Source organism: Mauremys mutica, chromosome 3, assembly GCF_020497125.1.
Source record: "Mauremys mutica isolate MM-2020 ecotype Southern chromosome 3, ASM2049712v1, whole genome shotgun sequence".
Lineage (NCBI taxonomy): Eukaryota > Metazoa > Chordata > Testudines > Geoemydidae > Mauremys > Mauremys mutica.
The window spans coordinates 85,599,670-85,625,034 of record NC_059074.1 but is presented as its reverse complement, the minus strand read 5'-3'; the positions used below and the strand labels follow the sequence as shown (position 1 = coordinate 85,625,034).

The 25,365-nt window shown below is 48.4% G+C and overlaps 1 protein-coding gene across 1 annotated transcript in view; it reads right to left on the bottom strand.

The window, feature by feature from the left end:
* Window positions 1-25,365, bottom strand: part of SLC16A10 (solute carrier family 16 member 10) — a 144,503-nt gene that overhangs the window by 30,454 nt on the left and 88,684 nt on the right. The window contains exon 3 of the mRNA XM_045009353.1: window positions 15,137-15,575. Coding sequence (XP_044865288.1) covers window positions 15,137-15,575 — 439 coding nt within the window. The remainder of the gene's footprint in view (window positions 1-15,136; window positions 15,576-25,365) is intronic.

Genomic DNA, 25,365 nt, shown 5'->3' with positions numbered 1-25,365 from the left:
AAATGTATAGAAGATTATTTGTGTAAGGCAATTCTGCAACTGCATTTAAACATTGAGTCTAGCCTTTTTCTAACAGAAATGAAAGCATCTTTTAAGAGTAACCTTTTCTCTGAAATAAATTTAAAGAATAAAATTCTGAGCTCTTGTGGAACAAAGTTAACTGAACTAGGAAGATAAATAATATCAAGATATAGTTTAATGGCACTATTTACCAGATATTGTATTTGCACACTTGGTTTGTAAAAAAGTCATGAATTCTACTTCAGTTTCACCTTCTATAAAATGGAAACAAATATTTTTAAAGTGTTAATATAATAAGGAAATAAGTTATTTATTGAATAAGGAAAAGTTATTTACTTGTTCTCATAATATAAGAACTAGGGGCCACCAAATAAAATTAATGGGCAGCAGGTTTAAAATAAATAAAAGGAAGTTCTTCACACAGCGCCCAGTCAACCTGTGCAATTCCTTGCCTGAGGAAGTTGTGAAGGCTAGGACTATAACAGGGTTTAAACGAGAACTGGATAAATTCATGGAGGTTAAGTCCATTAATGGCCATTAGCCAGGATGGGTAAGGAATGGTGTCCCTAGCCTCTGTTTGTCAGAGGGTGGTGATGGACAGCAGGAGAGAGATCATTACCTGTTAGGTTCACTCCCTCTGGGGCACCTGGCATTGACCACTGTCGGTAGACAGGATACTGGGCTGGATGGACCTTTGGTCTGACCCAGTACGGCCATTCTTACATTTTCATGTTCTTATAATGGCATTTGGAAAAATGCTTTAAGCATTATTATTTTAAGTATGCAATATTTGCAGTTGAACTCTCTCAGAAATTACCAAGGCTGCATTCAAGACAAGAACTGCAAAGTTTTAAACACTTTGTTGTACTAGAAGGGAGAGACAGTCATTAGGAACTAAAAGCATTTATTAACAGCCAGTGTTAAACTGAACCTGCAACTTACCCATTATTTTCAAGTGATCTGCTAATTCTACAGAGGTACTCTAAAAGCTTCTAGCAACGCATATCAATATTTTAAGTAAAAAGTTGGAACCTGTGAGAGCACTATAGACAATGAAGTATTTTAACAGCTGTGTAAAGATGGCATTATCATTAGGGCTCTGTATCTGTCACAGAGATCTCAGAAGTCATGGATTCCGTGACTTTCCATGACCTCTGTGACTTCTGCAGCAGCCAGTGTGGCTGACCCCATGGCCACCCAAACAGCTGGCTCTGGGGCCAGCTACTCAGGTGGCCCTGGAGACAGCCACACTGGCCACTGCTGGAGCAGCTCCTGCAGCCAGCTGCTGCTTGGGCGGCCCCAGTTAGCTGGCCCCGGGGACCGCCCAAGCAGCTGTGCTCCCCCCGCCCGCCAGCAGTGGTCCCGGGGTGGCCGGAGCAGCCATTGGCACCCTCACACACACAGCAGCCGTCCCCAGGGCGACCAGAGCATCAGCTGGCCCTGCTCCCCCAGCAGTGGCCCCCTGGCTTTTCCTCCCTGCAGCAGTGACCCCCAAGAATTAGTGAGGTGGTATTTATAGTATAAGTCATGGGACAGGTCACGGGCCATGAATTTTTGTTTATTGCCTGTGACTTGTCCATGACTTTTACTAAAAATACCCATGACTAAATCGTAGACTTAATTATTGTGAATCTACCCTATGCTCTCTGCATTGGCTGATGGTTGCTCTGAACACAGATTGACACTATGGTGTGGTTGCTACTATAATGGGCCATACACCTTCACATAAACATCTACCACAATTAATACTATCATTGAGGTCAGAAACCCTTCCCTGGCAGAATTCTAAACAGCACCTTCAGTAGCTCTAAATTTCTTTGAAACAGCTGGACCGAGACGGATGCTATATGAGTGGGAAGCTCTGTCTACCAGGACTATCTTTAACAGTTAACAGTGTCTTCATATTGGTGGTACCTCAAAAAGTGCAGCTGCAGCATGCAGCATCAATTCAAAGCTATGTTATTTCACATGACTACACATGCTACATATCTGCTTTCACTGCTATTACCTCACATTTTACCTAAAGTAAGATAAATTATTTTAAAAAAAAGACAAGGATGACACTGGGTGCGGGAGCTACTCCTACCTGCTTTTTTGGGGAGGACGAGAGATGAGAATTTTAGTGATGGACTGGCAGACTTGGAGAACAAAGTCTTATTTATCGATAGAAGAAGTACAATACAAAGAAATGTCACAGGGATTAAACACACCTCCCCATAAATGTACCGAAATCTCTAATCAGTAGGAACCATTTCCACAGGTGAGAGTAGTTCAGTTTCCATGCTTAGTCAGTCCTTGGTCTATGCAAAGACTACCAATAAGAAAAGTCAATTAGTGCTAAGTGTAGGGCTTTTCTGACGTGGACAATTGGCTGCTGAAAATTGGACAGCTAAATGAATTTCCCATTGTGTTCTGAACAATCTTTAGATGAGAAACTGCTTTCAGTCACTACTGATTTAGGCTGCCTATGAAATGGGAACCTAGAGGATTAAAGGTTTATTTATTCCAGTAGTAATCCTTGAACTATCAATTCCCTGTAAAATAGCCTGAAATAATGTTAAAGTGCATGATAACTTTTAAAAACAAATGATACTAGTACCCCAACCCTGTAAAAACCACTGTGCTTGAAATAGCCACTTGTATATTTGATCTGGATAGGAAGTGAGGTGGAGAAAGAAAAATCTCCTTCTTTTCAATAACAGGTACCTGTGTCTGTTTCAAATTCACCAGCTCTCTCAAGCACTGGCTGATATAAGACATGAACTCCTGAGCATAGACAGCACTTTGGTAGAAATGCTAGCTAGCACATCATCTGCCTTTTACTTATTTAAATTTAGTAGTTGCGGTAGGGATTAGGACTTCTTACCATGGACTACTGATAGGCTTCCTTACCTGGTCATAACAGTCTTTGGCTAGTAGACTTAATACTGTACCTAGAATCTTTCTGATAAACTTTTAAAGAGAAGTCTATTATTGTCTATACTGCAATAAGCTTCTCTTTTGTTTCTTACTGCTAGTTTCACACCCCGGATCCTCCTTTCTGACAGAAATCAGAAAATGTAGAAGAAAAAAAAACATATACAGCAATTCACTTTGCTAAGCAAGTGATTTTACCTGTAGATTTGTTTTCTTGGGCTTGTACAACTAGCAGTCTGGAGACTATGTTAGAGTTATTGCTGGCTATCCATGACAACAGAAGAAGCTCAAGAGTTTTGGCACCACTACAAGCTGTTATTTGTCCAAGTCTCAAGCCCGTATTCCAGTAGAATTTTCCAAGTATATAATTTAAAAAAATATTTGACATTATTAATAGTAACAATTCTATAACAAACGAAGGCAGTATCCTCTGGTTTGGTGGATATACAAACAAGAGGATACTCTTTCTTGTATTCTTGTGCAGTATCTTAACCTATTTAGCAATTATGTTAGGGATGTGGATAAGCAAGCAGTATGATATCAAGGGTAGAGAAAAGTAAAATAGAAAAATCTGAATCTTAAATGACCTCTTTGACCAAAGGAAGCATCTGCATTATGTCTAGTAATAGAGGGCAAAACCTATATTCTTCATGTGGTGCTCTCCAACACTGATCTACTAGTGTATTCTCAAATATATTTCCATAGACTGCCATTTTAAGTAAGTTTCCTTAGTACACAGTTTTGTCTATCTAGCAATTGATGTCTTAAGGCTCTTACTTCTGTTTTCAAATGTTCAGTTATTAAATCACTTTCTCTTCTTATGTAATTTAAGATTTCTTTAGGATGATGAAATTTAGAGTACATGTGAAGGAGGAGGCAAGCCTAATTCAAAAAAGAGGAGGTAAATTCTGGGATAAGTTTGGGAGATACATTCATGATAAGACAGTTACCTGTTCCATAACTGGTGTTCTTTGAGATGTGTTGGGGTGAAAGTAACTTAAAGGACTTGCCAGTACTCCAGAGTCCTGCGGAGGGGGAGAGGCCTCAACCGGAAGAGGCGTGACCTCTATTGGAAGAGGTGGGGCCTTTAAAACCCAGGTTTTTTAAATCAGGATTTAAAGGGCTCGGGGATTCAGCTGAAACTAGGAGCCAGGCCCTTTAAATCAGCCCCGGAGCTACCAGCTGCAGAGGCGGCTGGGAGCCCTGGGGTTTGGGCAGGGGTGAAAGTAATTTACATTTCTTACCCATATGGTCCAATCGCAAGCAACCCACCTCTCCTACATACTTCATGGATCCCTCTCATTGCATGACATAGATATTCCACCTGCTTTTATTAGCTCTGGATTTAAGCTGTGCAGCCAAATGCTTGTATTCCCCCCAGCTACTGTGAGTGAAATTAACAAGGATGCCAGAAACCGCTCCTAACCCCGAGGGCTGAACCACTCAGGGAACAGCTGAGTTTAAACTACTCTTATGCAGGGGGCAGGCTTCTCCCTCCCTCAGCCAGTCTCCTTTTCTTACCGGTCCTCCGTACCGGCCCGTACCGGCTTACTTTCACCTGTGTGTGTTGCTCATGTCTATTCCACAGTAGGTGTGCGTGCGCGCCACGTGCACTGGTGCCGGAAGTTTTTCCCTTAGCAGTACCCGTAAGGGGGGAGCACCGCTGCAATCCCTGGAGTGGCGCCTCTATATCTCGCTATAAGAGGAGCTGCATGCTCCCCTCACCCTCGGGATTCCTTCTTGCTGGACAACACCAACAGAGGGGAAGGAGGGTGGGATGTGGAATAGACATGAGCAACGCATCTCGAAGAACACCAGTTATGGAACAGGTAACTGTCTTTTCTTTGAGAGCTTGCTCATGTGTATTCCACAGTATGTGATTCCAAGCTATATCTGTTGGAGGTGGGTAGGAGTTCACGAGTTCCTGGGATGCAGTACCGCTCTGCCGAACCCAGCGTCATCCCTAGTTTGGGACATGATCGCATAAAGTGCATAGTGAACATGTGAACTGAAGACAAGGTGGCAGCCCTACAGATGTCCTGAATAGGGACAAGGGCTACACAGGCAGCTGACGAGACCTGAGCTCTCATTGAGTGCGCCCTGACTATCGCTGGCGGGGGAACCCCCAGGGCCGGTGCAAGGATGTTTTGCGCCCTAGGCAAAACTTCCACCTTGCACCCACCCCCAGTGGCAGCTCTCCCCCCCCTACCCTGAGGTGCCCCCCATGGCAGCTCCCCACCCCCCACCTTGAGGCACCCCCCCCACTCCAGCTCACCCCTGCTCCGCGCACGAGCACGAGCACCCTGAGCATGCCGTGGCTGCTTCACTTCTCCCGCCTCCCAGGCTTGCGGCGCCAATCAGCTTAGGCACCACAAGCCTGGGAGGTGGGAGAAGTGAAGCAGTCATGGCGTGCTCGGGGAGGAGGCGAGGCAGGGGTGAGCTGGGGTGAGAGTTCCCCTGCGTGCTGTTCCCCCCCTTACTTGCTGCAGGCGGCCCTCTCCGCGCTCCCCTGCCCCAGCTCCCTCCGCCTAAATGCCATCACGGTCGCTGCCGAAGAAAATGGTGCCCCCCAAATTCCAGTGCCCTAGGCGACCGCCTAGGTTGCCTAAATGGTTGCACTGGCCCTGGGAACCCCTGCCAGATCATAGCACGTGCGTATGCAGGAGGTGATCCAGCGAGAAAGGCTGCCCCTTCATACGCTCGGCCAAGGCAACGAAGAGTTGCCAGGATTTTCAGAATGGTTTAGTCTGATCCAGTTAGAAGGCCAGTGCCCTATGCACATCAAGCATGTGAAGGCGGAGTTCCTCACTGGAGGAATGGGGCTTGGGACAGAGCACGGGGAAAAGGATGTCCTGTTCCATATGGAAGGCGGAGACCACCTTCGGGAGGAATGCAGGGTGTGGACGAAGTTGGACCTTATCTTTGTGGAAGACCGTATGTGGAGGCTCTGAGGTCAAGGCCCTGAGCTCTGAGACATATTGGGCCGACATGATTGCTACAAGAAAGGCTACCTTCCATGAGAGGTGAGACAAGGAACATGTGGCCAAGGATTCAAAGGGAAGTCTCGTGAGGCGGAACACCACCAGGTTTAGGTCCCATTGCGGTACAGGGGATCTAGCATACGGGAATGAACAGTCAAGGCCTCTCAGGAAGCGGGAGGTCATAGTATGAGAGAAGACCGAGTGCCCTTGCACCGGTGGGTGGAAGGCCGATATGGCTGCCAAGTGTACCCTGACAGAGGCGGGTGCCAGCCCTTGGGTCCTAAGGGACAAGAGGTACTTGAGGATAAGCTGGAGCAGTGCGGACAATGGGGAGACTCCCCGCTCCCCCGCCCACCTGGAAAATGAGGACCACTTCACCAGGTATGTCCGGCGTGTGGATGGCTTCCGACTTTCCAGGAGGACCTGCCTGACTTCCTCAGAACACCTCCTCTCCTCCTCATCTAACCACTGAACAACCACGCTGTCAGGTGGAGAGCGGCCAGATTGGGATGAAGGAGGCAGCCCCTGTCCTGGGAGAGGAGGTCCGGGTGTAGTGGCAACCTCCTCGGAGGGGCCGCCAGTAGGTCCACTAGGGTCCCGTACCAGTGATGACGGGGCCAGGCTGGGGCGATATGGATGATACATGCTGTCTGTTTTCACTTTTTCTAGGACTTTGCCTATAAAGGGAAACAGTGGAAAAGCATAGAAAAGTTGGTCCGACCACTGCAGAAGGAAGGTATCTGAGATCGCATCCCTCCCCAACGCCCCCCCGGAACAAAACCGGGGGCAATGCCGGTTCTGGCAGGTCACGAACAGGTCCATGTAGGGAATTCCCCACTCTCGGAAGAGCTGGTGAATGACCTCCGAGTTGAGCATCCACTCGTAATGGGGGGAGAAAACCCTGCTGAGGCGATTGGCCTGTGTATTGGGGGCGCCCGGTAGGTGGAAAGCCCTCAGGGAGATGTCATAGGCTATACAGAATTCCCCCAGGCTCAGGGCTTCCCGGCAGAGAGCCAAGGACCGTGCCCCGCCTTGCCTGTTGATGTAGAACATTGTGGCTGTGTTGTCCTTAAGGACTCTGACCACCTTGACGCGAAGCTGTGTGATGAAAGCTACACACGCCAACCGTATCGCCCTGAGCTCCTTGACATTTATATGGAGGGACAGGTCCAAGGTTGACCACATCCCTTGGGTTTGCATGTTCCCTATGTGGGCTCCCCAGCCCAAGTCCAACGCATCGGACACCAGGTCTATTGACGGGGCCGCCTCCCGGAAAGGAACCCCTTGGAGCATGTTGCCCGGGAAGGACCATCATTGTAGGGAGGCTATTACCGGGGTCGGTACTGTGAGGACCTTGTCCAGGCTGTCCCGGGCCTGGGAGAACTGGGAGGCTAGCCATAGATGGAGGGGCCTCATTCGGAGCCTGACGTGGTGGACCACATACATGCACGCCGCCATGTGCCCTAGGATCTGAAGGCACGCCCTTGCTGTTGTCACCAGAAAAGTCGTGACCGAGGCGATAAGATCTTTGAGAGTTTTGAACCTGCCCACTGGGAGAGAGGCTGTGGCCCTTAAGGAGTCCAGTAGTGCCTCTATGAATCCTATGCACTGCACAGGGACTAGCGTTGATTTGGTCTCGTTTATCAACAGGCCAAGATTGGCGCATGTAGACAAGAGCAGGTCCACATGGGCCCTCACCTGAGACCGTGAGTTGCCCTTGAGAAGCCAATCATCCAGATATGGGAACATCTGGACCCCTTCTCATCTGAGGTAGGCCGCTACCTCCGCCATACACTTTGTGAATACCCTGGGCACTGTGGATAGCCCAAACGGGAGAACCGTGAACTGGTAGTGGTTGGGCCTCACCAGGAAACAGAAGCCAGGGACACCATGCGGAATTTGGAGCGGACCATAAACCGATTGAGATTCTGCAGATTTAGGATGGGCCTGAGACCCCCTTTCACTTTTGGGATCAGGAAATATTGGGAGTAGAAGCCCCTGCCCTGGAATTCTACTGGCATGCTCTCCACTGCCCCCAGGTGTAGTAGTCGTTCCACCTCCTGACCTAGGCGGTGAACATGCTTCAGGTGCCCCGAGCCCACCAGGGACGGTGGGTGGTTGGGCGGGCGTGAACTGAACTGCAACATGTAGCCCTTGGAAATGGTTTTAAGGACCCAGCATTCTGAGGTTATTCATGACCAGCGGTTGCCGAACACAAACTTTATTAGTAGGGGGGTTTCCGTAGCAACTGCCTTGGTGCCCCCCTGCAAATAGTCAAAACCGCCTCTTTCCCTGCCTTTTGCCCTTAGAGGGTCCAGGCTGTGGGGCAGAGCGGGACTGTCATTGAGGCCGGCACTCTGGTCTCTTGGCCTCTTGTAAGAGGACTCGTATCTGCTCTGCGCAGATGAGCTGACGTCTGCGGTTTGGCCTTGTCCTTAGCCGGAGGGATGTAGAGGCCCAAGGTCTGCAGGGTGATATGAGAGTCTTTCATCCCGTGCAGCCTGACGTCCATCTGTTCAGCGAACAGGGCTTTCCCGTTGAACGGCAGGTCCTGCACAAGGGACTGGGCCTCTGCCAACAGCCCAGACAGGAGGAGCCACGACACCCTACACATGGAGATCGCGGAGGCCATCGAGCAAGCCACCGTATCCGCTGCTGCCTGCAGGGCTGCTTTGCTTGCCGTCGCCCCCTCATCCACCAATGCCTTAAAGTCCTTCCTATCCCACTCTGGGAGGAGTGGCTCGAACTTTGGCAGGGACTCCCATAAATTAAAATCATATCAGCTCAGTAAGGCCTGATGGTTGGCCACCCTGAGCTGGAAACTTGAAGAGGAGTAAAGTTTTCTACCAAAAAAGAGTCTAGTCTCCTGGTGTCTTTATTCTTGGGGGTGGGTGCGGGCTGGCCCTGCTGCTCCTGGTGGTTCACCGATTCCACCACCAGAGAGAGTTAGGTGCCGGGTGAGAGTAGAGGTATTCGTGGTTCCTGGCCGGCACAAAATACTTCCTCTCAGCCTTCTTGGAAATCGGGGCCAGAGAGGCAGGAGTTAACCACAGGGCGTTGGAGATGTTGGCTACTCCTTGGTGAAGGGGTAAAGCCACACGACCCGGTACCGAGGGGGACAGTACATTAAAAAGGGAATTGGACGGGCCCTCCATCTCCTCGGCATGCCATGGGAGGCTCGACGCCACCCGCTTTAGCAGGTCTTGATGCACCCTGAAGTCTTCCTGTGGAGCAGAGGGTGGAGGTGTGGCGATGGTATCATGCAGTGCAGGAGAAGAGACCGGCATGGGGCTGTGGGCCGCAGCCAGTGCCAGGGGATCAACCCCCAGGTCAGAGTCCAGGCGCAGAGCTGACAACTCATGATCTGTTGATTTGTCCCTTGGCCTAGATTGCAAGGCCGACAGGGCCTCGGATGCCCCGGCCACCGAGCGGTTCCCGGCTCAGTGGGCATCGGTGGCCACGGTGCCCATTGACACCACTGTCCCTGCCATGGGACCCCTTGTCACTGTCCATGCTGCAGGATAGGTGGCGCTATCTGGTCCGGTTGATTGGTACGGCCCAGCGAGGGGCAGCTGGGTGCCAAGGCCGAGGTCACCACTGACTGAATGGTACCATAGGAGTGGTGGGAGCGATGGTGCCTACGATGCTGTCTTCCACGGGACCAGGACCTCGACATCGGGGACTGGTACCCTCCGGAAGTACTGTTCCGAGATTTGCTTTGGCGCCTGGAGCTGCGGTGCCATGGTGCCAGTGACACGTGGCGGGAGCCCCATGTGTGATGTCTGACAGAGAGGGAGCGTTGATGTCAGTCACGCGGAGACCAGCTACGATAGCTGCATCATTAAGAGGAACGCCTTTGATGCCTATCTTGATGCCTGCGCCCGCTGCTGCATGGCGTGGAAGGACTCCGAGACTCCTGCCCGGATGGCAGCGAACCGGGTAACCTGACTGGTGTCGAGGGTGGTGGACGTGATCTGCGAGTGGACCTGTTGCTGCATGCCAAACGAGGTAAAGAGTGGTCTTCGGAGTGAAAGCTGTGCTGTACAGGGGAGGCCTGTTGAGCACCCATCAACGGTTTGCCTTGGGACCGGGGGCCCGCCACTGGCAGCGCCCCGGGCACCGGCAAGCTCAAAATGTCTCGAGCAGCCCATAGAGACTCCGGCGTCGATGGGATCCGGACCGCAGGAGAGGCGCGTGTCGACACTGCCAGGCTACTCCGCTCAGCACAAGTCGGAGGTTTCGAGCCTGGAGGGGACCACGGGCTGCCCAACGCGGGACCAGCCTCTCCCTCTCCCTTCTCTTGGCGCCACTGTGAATTTGAGCTCTTCCTTTGCTTCTTGGAAGGGGAGCAGTGCCAACTGGGGGAGGGGGCTTCGCTGCGCACTGACGATGCGGTGCCCAGCACCAAGTTCGCTCAGCATACTGGAGTTGGAGCCAGCATCGATTCCATGAGGAGAACGCAAAGTCTGATGTCCCTCTCCTCCTTAGTTCGTGGCTTAAAAAAAAAAAAGATCTGCAGATCTTGCAGCATTCACTCATGTGAGTTTCACCCAAGCAGCGGAGACACTCAGCATGCGGATCACTCCTTGGCATGGAACGGAGACAGGAGTCGTACGACTTGAAGCCTGGGGCATGGGACATGCCCCGGGCCTGCTCTAACAACTGAAAACTACTTTCTACGAGCTACTAATAACTAGCTGAAGGTACCACTAAGATCAACTGGAAAGGCTGCAGCAGAGCTGGAGCAAGAAGTTCCGACGCACCTTCAAAGAGGTCCACTTGGGGAGTGCCCCACGTTTGGAAGATCATGTGAGCCACCCCCAGGTGCAGCGACCACTCGTGCTGAGAGGAGAAGTCCCGGCTCAGGTGATCCACTCGAGAATTCCAGATGCCTGGTAAGTGGTGGGCTTCCAAGTCGATATTGTGGGCGATGCAGAAATCCCACAGCCGGAGGACTTCCTGGCAGAGGGCTGTGGAGCAGGCTCCACCTTGCCTGTTGATGTAGAACATCGAGGCCATGTTGTCCGTGAGAACTCTGACTACCCTGCCTGTAAGGCATGAGCGAACAGCCACACAGGCCAGACGGACTGCTCGGAGTTCTTTGACGTTTATGTGCAGGCCTAGTTCCTGCGCAGACCACAATCCTCGAGTCTGGAGGTCTCCCATATGGGCTCCCCACCCCAAGTCCGATGCAACAGACACCAATTCTATAGTTGGGGAGTAGCTCCTGAATGGGACCCCTCAGAGCACATTCTCCGGGGTGGCCCACCGAAGGAGGGAGGCTGGTACGGACTCGGGCACGGTGAGGACTGTGTCCAACCTGTCTCTGGACTGGGAGAACATCAAGGCCAGCCAGAACTGAAGGAGCCTCATTCCGAGTCTGGCATGGCATACCATGTACATTCATGCTGCCATATGACCCAGGAGCTGGAGGCACGCCCTGGCAGTTGTCACGGGAAACCTCGTCATCGCCCTGATGAAATCCCTCAAGGTTTCGAACTTGTCCAGTGGGAGGGAAGCTCTGGCTGATGTCTCATGGAGAACCGCATCAATGCACTCTATTCGTTGTACCGGTACCAATGTAGATTTGATGTTGTTTACCAACAGCCGCAGTGCATGTGGTCAGGAGGAGTGTTATGTGGTCCTGTACCTGTGACCTGGAGATGCCTTTGACCAACCAGTCATCGAGATGGGGGAAGATCTGGACCCCCCAACATCTGAGGTAGGCCGCCACCACAGACATACACTTTGTGAAGATTCTGGGTGCTGTTGAGAGGCCAAACGGGAGGATGGTGAACTGGTAGTGTTCCTGTCCTACTGTGAAGCAGAGGAAATGCCTCTGGCCCTCGAATATGTGAATGTGGAATCACACGTCCTGGAGATCGAGGGCGGCAGACCAGTCTCTAGGATCCAGGGAGGGAATAATGGAGGCCAGGGATACCATGTGGAACTTGAGTTTTACCATGTACTAGTTTAGACTTCGCATGTCCAGGATGGGCCTGAGGCCCCCTTTGGCCTTCGTGATAAGGAAATAGTGGGAGTAGTATCCTTTGTACCTGAACTCCACAGGCACCACCTCCACCGCTCCCAGGTAAAGGAGCCGCCTCACCTCTTGCTCGAGTAGGCTCTCGTTAAAGGAGTCCCTGAAGAGGGATGGGGAGAGGGGGGTAGGTGGGGTAGAAAGAAATTAGAGGGTATAGCCCCGGGAGATGGTGTTGAGGGCCCAGCGGTCTGAGGTCAGCAGCAACTACTCCAGGACGAATGTGTAGAGATGGCTGGAGAAGGGTAAGGTGGGCGGATCCATGGTCCCCAAGCGTCACATTAAAATGGGCGCTTACCCACCTGCTTGCCCTTAGAGGGGCCAGGCTGGGGGGCGGACTGAGACTGCCGCTGTGGAAGCTTCCTATAGGTTCTAGACTTCCTGTGAGAAGGTTTGTGTTGGGAGTGGGTGGCTTGGCTGGGGGCCTGCTGAGGCTTGAACTTGGACCTGGCCAGGGCCGGGACATAGAGGCCAAGAATCTTTAAGGTCGTGTGAGAGTCCTTGAGACCGTGTAAATTTATGTCCGTTTGCTCTGCAAACGCGGCCTTGTCATCGAAGGGGAGGTCCTGCAGGGAGCTCTGTGCCTTATTGGACAGCCTGGACAAGAGGAGCCACGATGCCCTCTGCATGGACACCGCAGAGGCCATGGTTCTTGCTGCCGTGTCCACTGCGTCCGAGGCTGCCTGAAGGGCTGCTCTGGCAGCAGCGGCACCCTCCTCCACCAGGGCCTTATACTCCTTCTGATCATGTTCCTGGAGAGATCCGTAAACTTTGGCATTGAGCCCTATAAGTTAATATCATATCTGCCCAGCAGAGCTTGGTGGTTTGCCATCCTCAGCTGAAAGCTTGAAGAAGAATAAAGCTTTCTACCAAACAAGTCCAGCCTCCTTGAATCCTTATTCTTAGGGGTGGGAGTGGGGTGGTCTTGGTGCTCCTTGTGATTGACTGCCTCGAGCACGAGGGAATTGGGAGCGAGGTGAGTATAGAGATATTCCTGCCCTTTGGTGGGCACGAAATACTTCTGCTCTGCCCTCTGAAAGATGGGGGGCAAGGAAGATGGGGTCTGCCATATGGCAGTGGAGATTTTCGCCACCCCTTCACGGAGAGGGCAGGCCACCCTAGCCAGTGCTGTGGCTGAGAAAACATCAAAGAGGGAGTTTGATGGCTCCTCCACCTCTTCAGCCTGTAAACTGAGGCTTGAAGCCACCCTTTTCAGGAGCTCCTGGTGGAGGCGAACAGGAGGAGGCGGCGCCATGACGGCCTCATCTGGGGAGGATGAGGATGCAGGCGCAGTGCTTTGCATTCCCATCAGTGCCGCAGTCCCCAGCGCCTGGTCCCCTTCTGAATGCAGGACCGGGGAGGAGTGCTCCGCTGACCCCTTCCTGGGGGGCTGAGAGATGGAGGCTGATGGTCTAAGGCCCTGGCTACCGAGCGAGCCACCTGTGGGGTCTGCATTCGGACCCATGGGGTCCACTGGTACCAGGGCGCTGGCCAGGGAGCCTGGTGCCATTGTACTTGCTGCGGCACTGTCGGAGCGGGCTGCCCCACCGGACTCATCTGGTTCACTAACTGCCAGCTCCGAGGGGAGGCTGGGCTGGTGCACGAACGACCACTATCCAGGGATGGGGATGAGTAGCAGTGCCGTGAGCGGTGCCGGGCCCGAGACGGTGAGCCCGGTGTAGAGGAGCAGGAATACTGTCTGTAGTGGCTGCTCCGCAAACAGCTCCGTCGGGCTCCTGAACTCCTTTATCCCTTAGATTTTCTTCCCATGTAACCTTATCTACTAGTTATCTATGTTTGTTGAGTCTTGCTTTTTTGAAGTCCACTGTCCTCATTCTCCTGTTCTCATTCCTTCCTTTCCTTAGGTATGTCTACACTACCCGCCGGATTGCCAGGCAGCGATTGATCCAGCAGGGGTCAATTTATCATGTCTAGTCTAGATGCAATAAATCAACCCCGACCACTCTCCCATCAACTCCTGTACTCCACCGCCGCGAGAGGTGCAGGCAGAGTCGATGGGGAAACAGCAGCAGTCAACTCACCGCAGTGAAGACACCACGGTGAGTAGGTCTAAGTATGTTGATTTCAGCTACGTTATTCACGTAGATGAAGTTGAGTACCTTAGATCAATCCCCCCCCAGCCAGTGTAGACCAGGCCTTAGACTCATGAAGCTTGAAGATTTCAGGATCACTTTCACCCAAGTTGCCTTCCCCATTCGGTTCGCTACCAATTTCTCTCCGTTAGTCAGAATCAAGTCTAAAATGCCTTCCTGGTTTCTTCCTCCACCTTCTGAAACAATAAGTTGTCTCTTCCCTCTTTCCCTCCTCCCCCAACACTTTCCATGAACATACTGGACTTTCTGTGTTTTGCTGTATTATTTTTCCAACAGATATTTTCATATTTATTATTACGAAATTTCAAAGGGAAAGGCAAGATATAGCTCAAATATTGTGCTTCTAACAAAACTAGCAAATTTATTATTAAAAATTGATTTACTAGCAGTGCAAATTTTTTGGCAAAGCTCTAGTTAATAATACTTCTGACATCAATCAAAATGGGAAATTAAGCATAGACTAGAAATCAACTTTTTTTCTGCGATATATTTTAATTCTTTCATTACATTCATGATCAAAATCTCCCTATTTTGTTATCTGCAGGAGTGTTTTTTCATAAAGTATCCAATAAATCCAAAGCATATTTGCATATTCTAAAGTATATTCTCAGTACTGCTCTGAACTCTAATATGCAACATCCAGTCACTATCCTCACTCGAATGATACATAAATATACAGTGTAATTGGCAATGTTTACTGTTCAGGGCCTTAAAAAAACCAATTTTGTTCAGTCAATAGTACAAAATTCATTTGAAGTAAAACAGACTACTACTCAGAGGCTTTCTTGTGCAGTTAAAATATTTTTCCTTTTCCCCCTCTATACAACCTCAGGGGAGAAAATAAGGAACTAAAAATTAAACTGGCTCCAGACTAAGAGAGTGCAAAGGTTCTGATTGACAGCTAGAATGTCTCCTAATTGCAGACATTAGAACACAAGTCATGTGATCCTCCACAGTACAACTTTAATGTTAGATATTCCTAATACCAGTGGTTTTCTTAGTCCAGAATATAAAGGGAATAGATTTTTTAGATAAACTAAACATAGCAAAAGATGTGCACTTACCAAGTGAACATAAGGCACAAAGTATCCAAAAAGTGCAGCAGGGATTCCAAAAGCCCAGATTCGATAACCCATAACCTTGAAAACGGAGAAACTGAAAATCTTCTTTACAGGAGGAAATCTCAACATGCCCTTCTTTCCACCCTCTTTGTCACTTGCACTGGAAATGAGGGGTTTGTAAGTGAAGCCGGCCAGGAAAAGAACAAACATAAGGATGCACAGGACCCTTAAAGTGTTGTACAGGCCAACTGAATCAATCAACACTCTTAAAAGGAAAGGCAGTGACACAGTGAACAAGCTGCTTCCGGCAGTGACGATGCCATTCACTAGTCCAAGACGCTTCCTGAAATATTGCCCCAGAATGACCAAGGATGGCTGGTATGCAAATGAACAACCACAGGCAAATAAGATTCCATAGGTGAAATACAGAGGTTCAATGGTGCTATATCAAAAGAAAAAAAGGTTGAAAATTGCATTAGTATATTACATGCAACACTGTGAATGCTCATATTCAACAGTTACATATAAAAGAGTTAATCTTCCAAATATGTGATTGCAGAATAAAATATTAATATACTTTAAAAACTTATTTACTGTAGAAGTAAATTCTATCAACTCAAGCACACAATAGTTAAGTGGGAAAATCAGAAAATATTTTATAATCTTTCATTGACCAGATCTGATTGAAAGTACACTTAATATTCTTTAAGAGAGATTCTCAGGTCAAGTTAAACCCAAAACATAAGTTCAGTAACATCTGTGGTTTATTTGTTTTTAAATCCAGTGAAAATACAACTTTGTTTGGATTTAAGCATTTCCCTACTATGTTTGCAACCCAAACTTTGCAACATTATGAGAATGCTTGACAGCCAAACAGTGAATCAGATGTCTATTTTTATGGTCCACAAGGAAAGTACAATAATGCAAGAAGTAAATGAACACCATTAATTGTGAGGAATAAAACTAGAAAATTATTTCAAATTTTAGTATAATGGGTTATGTATAACTGGTCAGATTTTGTTAAGTATGATTTTTCACCTGACAACATCCCTTTAACCATAACAAAATATTCAAAGTTATTTCACTTTTCTACATCAGTGTTTTCCAGCATTTATATTTACATACACAGGTATAGTACAGGCCAAAAAAAGTAATGGGAAAAATCTATTAAAAGAGAACGACAATCTTACTCCAGTTTATATTAGGAACAAGCAGCACTATAATTTGTTCCTTGTGGCAGAGATTTCCACAACAAAATACAACTGAAGTGAAAATAGAGCCATTCTCTTGCTACACAAGTAAGATTAGGCTGCCACCAAAAAGATGCATGCACCAGAGAATATGGATATCATTAATAAAGAGAATACAAGCAAAGTAATGAAAATATATTTTCATTTCCAGGAGATTGAGACAGCTGCAACACAGAGGAGCAGGGTGGATGTGATTTAAATCCAATTGTTTTAAATCAGTAGTCAGGAAGACTAGATTTAATCATGGTTTTCTACATAAAAGTGCATTCTTGTTGGTTGTTATAACCTTAATATATATTCTTCACAACTCAGAGATAGATGTAGGTTTCATTTTTAGAAGGTACACACTATACATTTTTAAACCGTGATTTATTTTGAAAACTTTTCAGATTAGTTTTACAGCTAAATCAGAAAATGAATGATGGTTTGGTTATTTCATTTACCAAAGGTAAGTGGAGCAGATATTTATGAAGTCATTGGGAGGTGAACTATCTCTTATTCAACAGGTTAATCATTAGTATTTGGAGGATTTTCTTGCCATGCTGTATTAGGAGGAGATCACCAGACAGACATTTAAATTGTTTTATTTAACTAAAATAACAATGTTAAGTATTCTGGATTTTTTTCTTCAACAGCAAACATATAATATTTTAACAAAACAAGCATATGTCCCTCGCTTCTCACATTTATCTCCAGACTTCTTCTCCTTGTCCAGATCTATTCCCCCCCCCAACAATCTTCTAATTCATTGAACTTTTTGAAACTTTGCACTTTTAGAGAGAGGTAAGGGATTGACTCTGTGTACACAAATTTGCAGAGGGACAATAGAGTTGAAGTCTGTTATTTCTCACCTCTATATATTATTTATTTATTTAAAATATTTTTGCTGTTAACAAGCATGTCTGTAGACACAAATCCAGAGTTTGAGGACTGCAAAACTAAGCATCTCTGATGGTATCTTCTAGACTGAGCAGAGTCCCATTGGGCAGAGAAAAAGATTAACCTAAATAATCTATACAGAAGCCTGTGGAACCTCATAAGATTGGGTCCCTAATCCATGAACTATTGGAACTCATTTACAATATTTTTCTTAAACATTACACGAATATATTGTCTCATACTATAGAATTAGAATTTATAATCCCTATTCCATGATGAGATATCTTTGAGCTATAATGTAGCTTAATTAAAACTATCTTTAGATAGGTTTTTTCCTCAAAAAGCATTTTATCAAAAAAATCTGATTTTTTTTAATCGTTGATTTTTTTCCACTCTGCAGAGGAGAGATTACAACTGTGAATTCTGCATTAGAATTCTGTTAGAGAGTCAAGTACTCTCTGTTAGAAGTCAAGTAGCAAAGTCTTATTTCAGGAGGTTGTCTAGACAAGGATGAAAGATGCGTTTTACAAAACAGTTTGCTAACAGTTCACCAAAACTTTTTAAAACTATAGTGCAGGCAGAGCAAATTGTATTTTAAAATATGAAACCCAGTGGCAGTGAACCCTAGAATTTTAGAATGTATTAGTTAAAACATATTGGCTAATGTGTTTTTAAAATACACCTTTTATCCTAGTCTAGGTAAGCCATAAGAGGGAAACTGCAGTTGGGATAGTACTGGCCTGCAAAAAACATTAATATACTCGGAGGACTATGGGTTTTAGGATTATTATATTAAAATCCAACAGGAGAGTCCAATGGCACAATACATCTTATCTGTGTTTGTTAATAAAGTTTTTTGTTCCTTTCCTTCTGCCAAAAGATGGCAGCCTAATCTTTCGTAAATAGATGTATTCAGGGCCTGCTGTTCTGTGCAGTATCTTAGAACTAATACTGTTCTTCTCTGTAAAATGACTCATGCCTATGATCTAATCAAAAAGTAGACGAAGGCATAATTTAGTAGTAGAAAAGTACAGCATGTATTTGCTCTAAAAAGAATAAACAACATGCAGCCATTAAACGTGGCTATAATTTACTGATTGTGTTACATCTGTTCTTTTTAATATGAAACCTATCCATGAAGAAGCAAAAATTTAAAATGTGTGCATGTAGCAGAAATGTTTTACTATATGTATGTTGTGTGTATTTGTTAACTCTTTCAAAGGAATATAATGCTGAAGATATGAATTATCATTACAAAAATGGTTCTGGTTTGTCATTATCAGATTATACCCCTTTTGGTGCTTTATTACTTTCTCTTTAATTATTTTCTCAGTTATTTTTCACTGACGGTCATAAAAACCAATCATGTCTTATTTGTTTACTATTTCTTCTTATTTTGCTGCTGTTGGTTACCTTTCATGCAACATGGGTCACAGATTGATCTGCAGAACCTAGAGCAGAAAACTTTTTATTATGGGTAGTAAATTGTGCAAGTATTCCCTCTCTGCACACACACACTCTCACTTTTCCCTACCTAAAGTACCTTATTAGTCAAACAGAAATTCTGCATTTCCAAGGAATGTTCACAGAGATATACTCTAGCAAGAAGGTGACACAGGCAGCTTTCTGTCCTAAGATGAAAAACAGCTCAGTGTTATGCATTAATTAAACCATTCAGAAAAAAACCTCTTAAGTACTGATTGATGGTCATAAAAATGAATCAGTCTTACTACTATCCAGTTGCTCTTATCCTTACTGCTTTTCCTGGTATCCTGAATCAAAAAGGGTCTCTTCCCTCTGCCTCCCACTCTGTCCCGTTTTGGCCAGGACAGTCCTTTTTTTAAGCCCTGTCCTGGCCATCCTGACTTTTATGGCAAAAGTTGGTATTTGTCCCACTTGCTCAGATGACAAGAGTAAATGGGACAAATGCCCACTTTTGTCAAAAAAGTGAGTTGCAGAGGAACAAGTGAGGGATGGAGGGAGATGCCAGTTCCACGCAGGTGGGAAGGCAGGCGGCATGCAGGGCTCGAGTGAGCAGCTATGCCAATATCAGCCCTGCGTGGGGTGAGTGGCAGGGTTCGGCACATGCAGGGCTCTAGCAAGCTACAACACCAGCCCCACACAGCGGGGGCGGCAGGGCTCAGGCAGGGGGGCAGGCAGGATTCGAGCAAGCAGTGACATCAGCATCAGCCTCGCACGGGGAGGGCAGGCAAGGCTCAAGTGAGCAGCAACGCCGGCCTTGCATGGGGGGCAAGCATGGCTCAGGCGAGCAACGACGCCATCCCCATGTCGGGAGGAGGGCTCGGGTGAGCAGCTCGGGCCAGTCCCATGTGGCGTCCTATTTTCCCTTTGGGAAATATGGTCACCCTAAGCAGCAAGAACCTACTGCATACCCTCCTATGGGTAACAGTCTCACAAATATGAAAAAGAAAGGCAAAATAGTAGGTGAACACCATATGAGGAGCTAGATGACAGAAAAGACAAGAGAAGAAATGGTTACTCACTCTGTGAAGAAACTGTGGTTCTTTGAGATGTGTGCCCCTAAGGCTGCTCCATTCTAGGTGCTGTTGTGTTCTTTGAGCGGGGATTTCTCACAGCAGTATCCGTTTGGCCTGCACATGCATCTTACTCAGTCTCATACTCTGTGCTGTTATATAGCACTGTGAGGGTCAACTGCCCTCAGTTCCTTCTCTACCACATGGCTCCATAGCAGAGAACTCCAAAGCTGAAGGGAAGGAGGACAGGTAGTGAAGCTAGGGTGACCAGACAGCAAATGTGGAAAATCAGGACAGGGGTTGGGAGGTAATAGGAGCCTATATAAGAAAAAGACCTCAAAATCAGGACTGTCCCTATAAAATCAGGACATTTGGTCACCTTAAGTGAAGCTCCCATAGGGACACACATCTCAAAGAGCCAGTTACTACACTACGTGAGTAAGCATTTCATCTTCTTCAAGTAGTGTCCCTAAGAGTGCTCCATCCTAGGTGACTACTGAGCAGTTCCCTTTAAGGAGGAGGTGGCTTTGCCATATTTTTTTCAATACTCGACTCAACTCAGAGCCAAATGCAGCACTGGAGACCTAGGCATGAGATATTGCATAGTGCTCAGCAATGGTACATACAGAGGCCTCCATTGCGGCTCTACATATTTCAGTAATGGGAACATTTATGAGAAGGGCTGTAGAAAAGGAAATAGACCTCGTAGAGTGAGTTCGTATGTCTGAGAGTCCTTAGAGACTACAACATTGGTAGCTACAACTAAAGCAGTTGAAAATCCAATTGGAAAGACCTTGTCTAGACACAGCAGACCCTTTTGATCGGTCTGCAATTGAAATAAATAATTTGGGAGTCTTTCTGAAGGATTAATCCTATCAAGATAGAAGGCTGACATCAAATGGGTGCAACTGGGCCTCCTCTTTGTCTAGGTGAGGTTTAGGGTGGAAAATTGTGAGATGAATGGGTTGATTAATATGGAGCTTGGAAGGTATTTTTGGTGTGGTTGTAATGGGTCCTTGTCTTTGAAAAGTGCTGTGGAAGGGGGATATGCCAGAAAGGCACATATTTCCTCAACATGTCAAGCTGACATGATGGCTACCAGAAATGCTGTTTTCATCAACAAATGTAGGTGGGAGCAGGTAGCCATCGATTCAGACTGAGATTTTGTAAGGCATTTAAAAACCAGATTGAGGTCCCAAACTGGACTAAGATGTTTGACTAGTGGAAAGAGATTTCTGAGCTCCCTGAGCAACCTCAGCATCATTGGGTGGGCAAATACAGAATAACCATCTATTGGAGAATGGAAAGCCATGATGGCCACCATGTGTAATCCAGGGGAAAAGACGGTTACTCACCTTTGTAACTGTTGTTCTTCGAGATGTGTTGCTCATATCCAATCCAATTAGGTGTGCGCGCGCCGCATGCACGTTCGTCGGAAGGTTTTTACCCTAGCAACACTCGGTGGGTCGGCTGGGCGCCCCCTGGAGTGGCACCGCTATGGCGCTGGATATATACCCCTGCCGACCTGACCGACCCTCAGTTCCTTCTTGCCGGCTACTCCGACAGTGGGGAAGGAGGGCAGGTTTGGAATGGATATGAGCAACACATCTCGAAGAGCAACAGTTACAAAGGTGAGTAACCGTCTTTTCTTCTTCGAGTGCTTGCTCATATCGATTCCAATTAGGTGATTCCCAAGCCTTACCTAGGCGGTGGGGTCGGAGCGAGACGTTGCGGAATGTAGGACCGCTGAGCCAAAGGCAGCATCGTCTCTAGACTGTTGGACCAATGCGTAGTGTGATGCAAAGGTGTGGATGGAAGACCAGGTAGCCGCACAACAAATTTCCTGGATGGGTACATGGGCCAGGAAGGCGGCAGATGAGGCTTGAGCCCGAGTAGAATGGGTGGTGAGATGTCCAGCTGGAACATGCGCCAAGTCATAGCATGCCCGGATACAGGATGTCACCCAAGAAGAAATTCGTTGGGAGGAGACCGGCATGCCTTTCATCCGGTCTGCGACCGCTACAAAGAGCTGAGGCGAATGTCGGAAGGGTTTGGTTCTCTCAATATAAAAGGCGAGAGCCCTACGGGCATCCAAAGTATGCAGTTGTTGTTCCCGACTCAATGAGTGCGGCTTCGGGAAAAAAACTGGGAGGAAGACGTCTTGATTAATGTGGATGGCAGAGACCACCTTAGGGAGGAATGCCGGGTGCAGTCGGAGCTGTACCTTGTCCTTATGGAAAACCATATACGGGGGATCCGTGGTCAAAGCGTGGAGTTCCGAGACTCGCCTAGCCGAGGTGATAGCAACAAGGAAGGCTGTCTTCCAGGAAAGGTACAGCAGCGAACATGTGGCTAAAGGCTCAAAGGGGGAGACCCATGAGCTTAGCTAATACCAGGTTTAAATCCCAGGTGGGGGTTGGGCATCTGACATGAGGGTACAGCCGCTCCAAGCCTCTAAGGAACCTGGAAACGATGGGGTGCGAAAAGACTGAACTGCCAGACTCGCCCGGGTGGAAGGCGGAAATAGCTGCAAGATGTACCCTTATAGACGAGATCGCCAGGCCCTGCTCCTTGAGGGACCATAAGTAGTCCAAGATAGTGGGGATAGATACATGACCAGGGAGAAATTCACTCTGAGCGCACCAATGGGGGAAGCGCTTCCACTTGGCGAGATATGTCGTTCGCGTGGAAGGTTTTCTGCTGCCCAACAGCACTTCTTGTACTGCGGTGGAACAACGCAACTCAGATTGGCTTAACCAGAGAGCAGCCATGCTGTCAGATGAAGAGACTGCAGGTCCGGGTGGTGAAGCCTGCCAAAGTCCTGAGATATGAGGTCCGGGCACAGTGGCAAGGGGATCAGGTCTGCCACGGAGAGATCGAGCAACAGGGTGTACCAATGCTGTCTCGGCCACGCTGGAGCGATCAGGATCAGGTGGGCTCTGTCCCTGCGGAGTTTGAGGAGGACTCTGTGGATGAGTGGAAACGGAGGGAAGGCATAAAATAGGTGCCCGTTCCACGGAATTATGAATGCGTCTGAGAGGGAGCCCGGAGAGCGACCTCGCAGGGAGCAGAACACCTGGCATTTCCTGTTCTCTCGGGAAGCGAAGAGGTCTATGTGGGGAAACCCCCAATTCCGGAAGACAGAATGGAGAATGTCCGGACGGATGGACCACTCGTGAGAGAGGAAGGATCTGCTCAGTTGATCTGCCAGAGTGTTCCGGACTCCTGGGAGAAAGGACGCTACCAGGTCTATTGAGTGGGCTATGCAAAAGTCCCATAGTTGAATCGCCTCCTGACAAAGGGGGGAGGATCGTGTCCTGCCCTGCTTGTTTATATAATACATGGCCGTTGTGTTGTCTGTGAAGACTGAGACACAACGACCTTGCAGATGGCTCAGGAACGCTTGACACGCCAGGCGGACTGCTCTCAGTTCTTGGACATTTATGTGTAACACCAACTCCCGGGACGACCAAAGGTCCTGAGTGCGAAGGTGCCCTAGGTGAGCACCCCAGCCGAGAGATGACGCGTCTGTTGTCAGGGACACGGAGGGCTGTGGTGGATGGAACGGCAGGCCTGCACACACCAGGGACGGCATCCGCCACCAGTCGAGGGAGCTCGGAGGGATGGTGAATACCATGTCTATGGCGTCCCTGCCTGGGCGGTAGGTTGAAGCGAGCCAAGTTTGAAGGGGACGCATGCGCAGTCTGGCGTGCTTTGTCACGAATGTGCATGCTGCCAAATGGTCGAGGAGGCCGAGGCAAGTGCGGGCCGAGGTTGTCGGGAAGTTTTGAAGTGTTTGTATAAGCGATACCATTGCCTGAAAACGAGGTAAAGGCAAACTGGCCGTTGCAAGAGTGGAGTCTAGAGTGGCCCCGATGAACTCTATTCTTTGCGTAGGCACTAGAGTAGATTTCTCCAGATTGATCATCAAGCCTAGGCGCATGAATAGGTCCTTGATGATGTGCACATGCCTGGTGACTTGTGCCTCGGAGGTCCGTCGAATAAGCCAGTCGTCGAGGTATGGAAAGACATGTATTCGACGACGACGGAGGGAGGCTGCGACCACCGCCATGCACTTTGTGAAAACCCGAGGGGCCGTGGAGAGGCCAAAGGGAAGGACTGTGAACTGAAAGTGTTGGCGGTTCACCACAAACCGCAGATATCATCTGTGTGGAGGGTAAACTGCAATGTGGAAATACGCGTCTTTCATATTGAGAGCGGCGTACCAATCTCCGGGATCCAGGGAAGGGATGATAGTCCCCAGGGATACCATGCGGAACTTGAACTTCTTCATGAACTTGTTCAGTCGTCGCAGGTCTAGGATAGGCCAAAGGCCACCTTTTGCCTTGAGGATTAGGAAATATCGGGAATAAAACCCCTTGCCCCTTGATTGCTCCGGTACCTCCTCTATCGCTCTGATCGCAAGGAGCCTGCGGACCTCTTGTAGGAGGAGTTGCTCGTGAGAGGGGTCCCTGAAGAGGGACGAGGAAGGGGGTTGGGAGGGAGGGGTGAAATAAACTGCAGGCGGTATCCACACTCCACTGTGCGAAGGACCCAACGATCCGAGGTTAGTTGGGACCACACAGGGAGGAACGGGGAAAAGGTGGTTGTAGAACTGAAAAGGATTCAGGGAGACAATTGGTACACTGCTCTCAGGCGCACCCTCAAAAGTTTGATTTGGGTCCGGTAGGTGGCTTGGTGGGACCGGTATTGTTACCCCCTTGAGGTCCAGACTGTCGTCTGCGGTTGGTACGACCTCGTCGTCTGGCAAAGTCCTGTCTTGGCCTAGGCGGGGGGTAGGGGCGCTGAGGTTGGGAGCGGAAGGACCTTCTTTGAGTCTGCGGCGTACGCATTCCAAGCGAATGCATGATTACGCGATTGTCTTTGAGACTCTGTAGCCTGGGGTCTGTCTTTTGTGAGACTAGGCCCTGGCCATCAAATGGTAAGTCCTGAATAGCGTACTGCAGTTCAGGTGGCAAGCCTGACACCTGAAGCCACGAGATACGTCACATAGTGATGCCAGAGGCGACTGTTCTAGCTGCCGAATCGGCGGCGTCTAGCGAGGCCTGTAGAGAGGTACGCGCTACTTTCTTGCCTTCCTCCAACAATGCTGTAAATTCCTGGCGGGAGTCCTGTGGGAGCAGCTCTGTAAACTTCCCTATTGCCTCCCAGGTATTGTAATTGTACCTACTAAGCAGGGCTTGTTGGTTCGCTACCCTGAATTGGAGGCCTCCCGCAGAATAGATTTTCCGTCCCAACAAATCCATTCGTCTCGCCTCCTTTGATTTAGGGGCGGGGGCTTGTTGGCCGTGGCGTTCCCGTTCATTAACGGACTGTACAACCAATGAACAGGGAGGGGGGTGCACATATAAGTACTCATACCCCTTGGAGGGCACCATGTACTTTCGTTCAACCCCTCTGGCTGTCGGCGGGATAGATGCCGGGGATTGCCAGATGGTATCTGCCCTAGCTTGGATTGAACGAATAAAGGGTAGGGCTACTCGGGTTGGTGCCTCCGCCGATAATATATCTATCACCAGGTCCTCCACCTCTAGAACCTCCTCTACTGGCAAGTTGATATTTTGGGCGACACGCCGCAGGAGGTCCT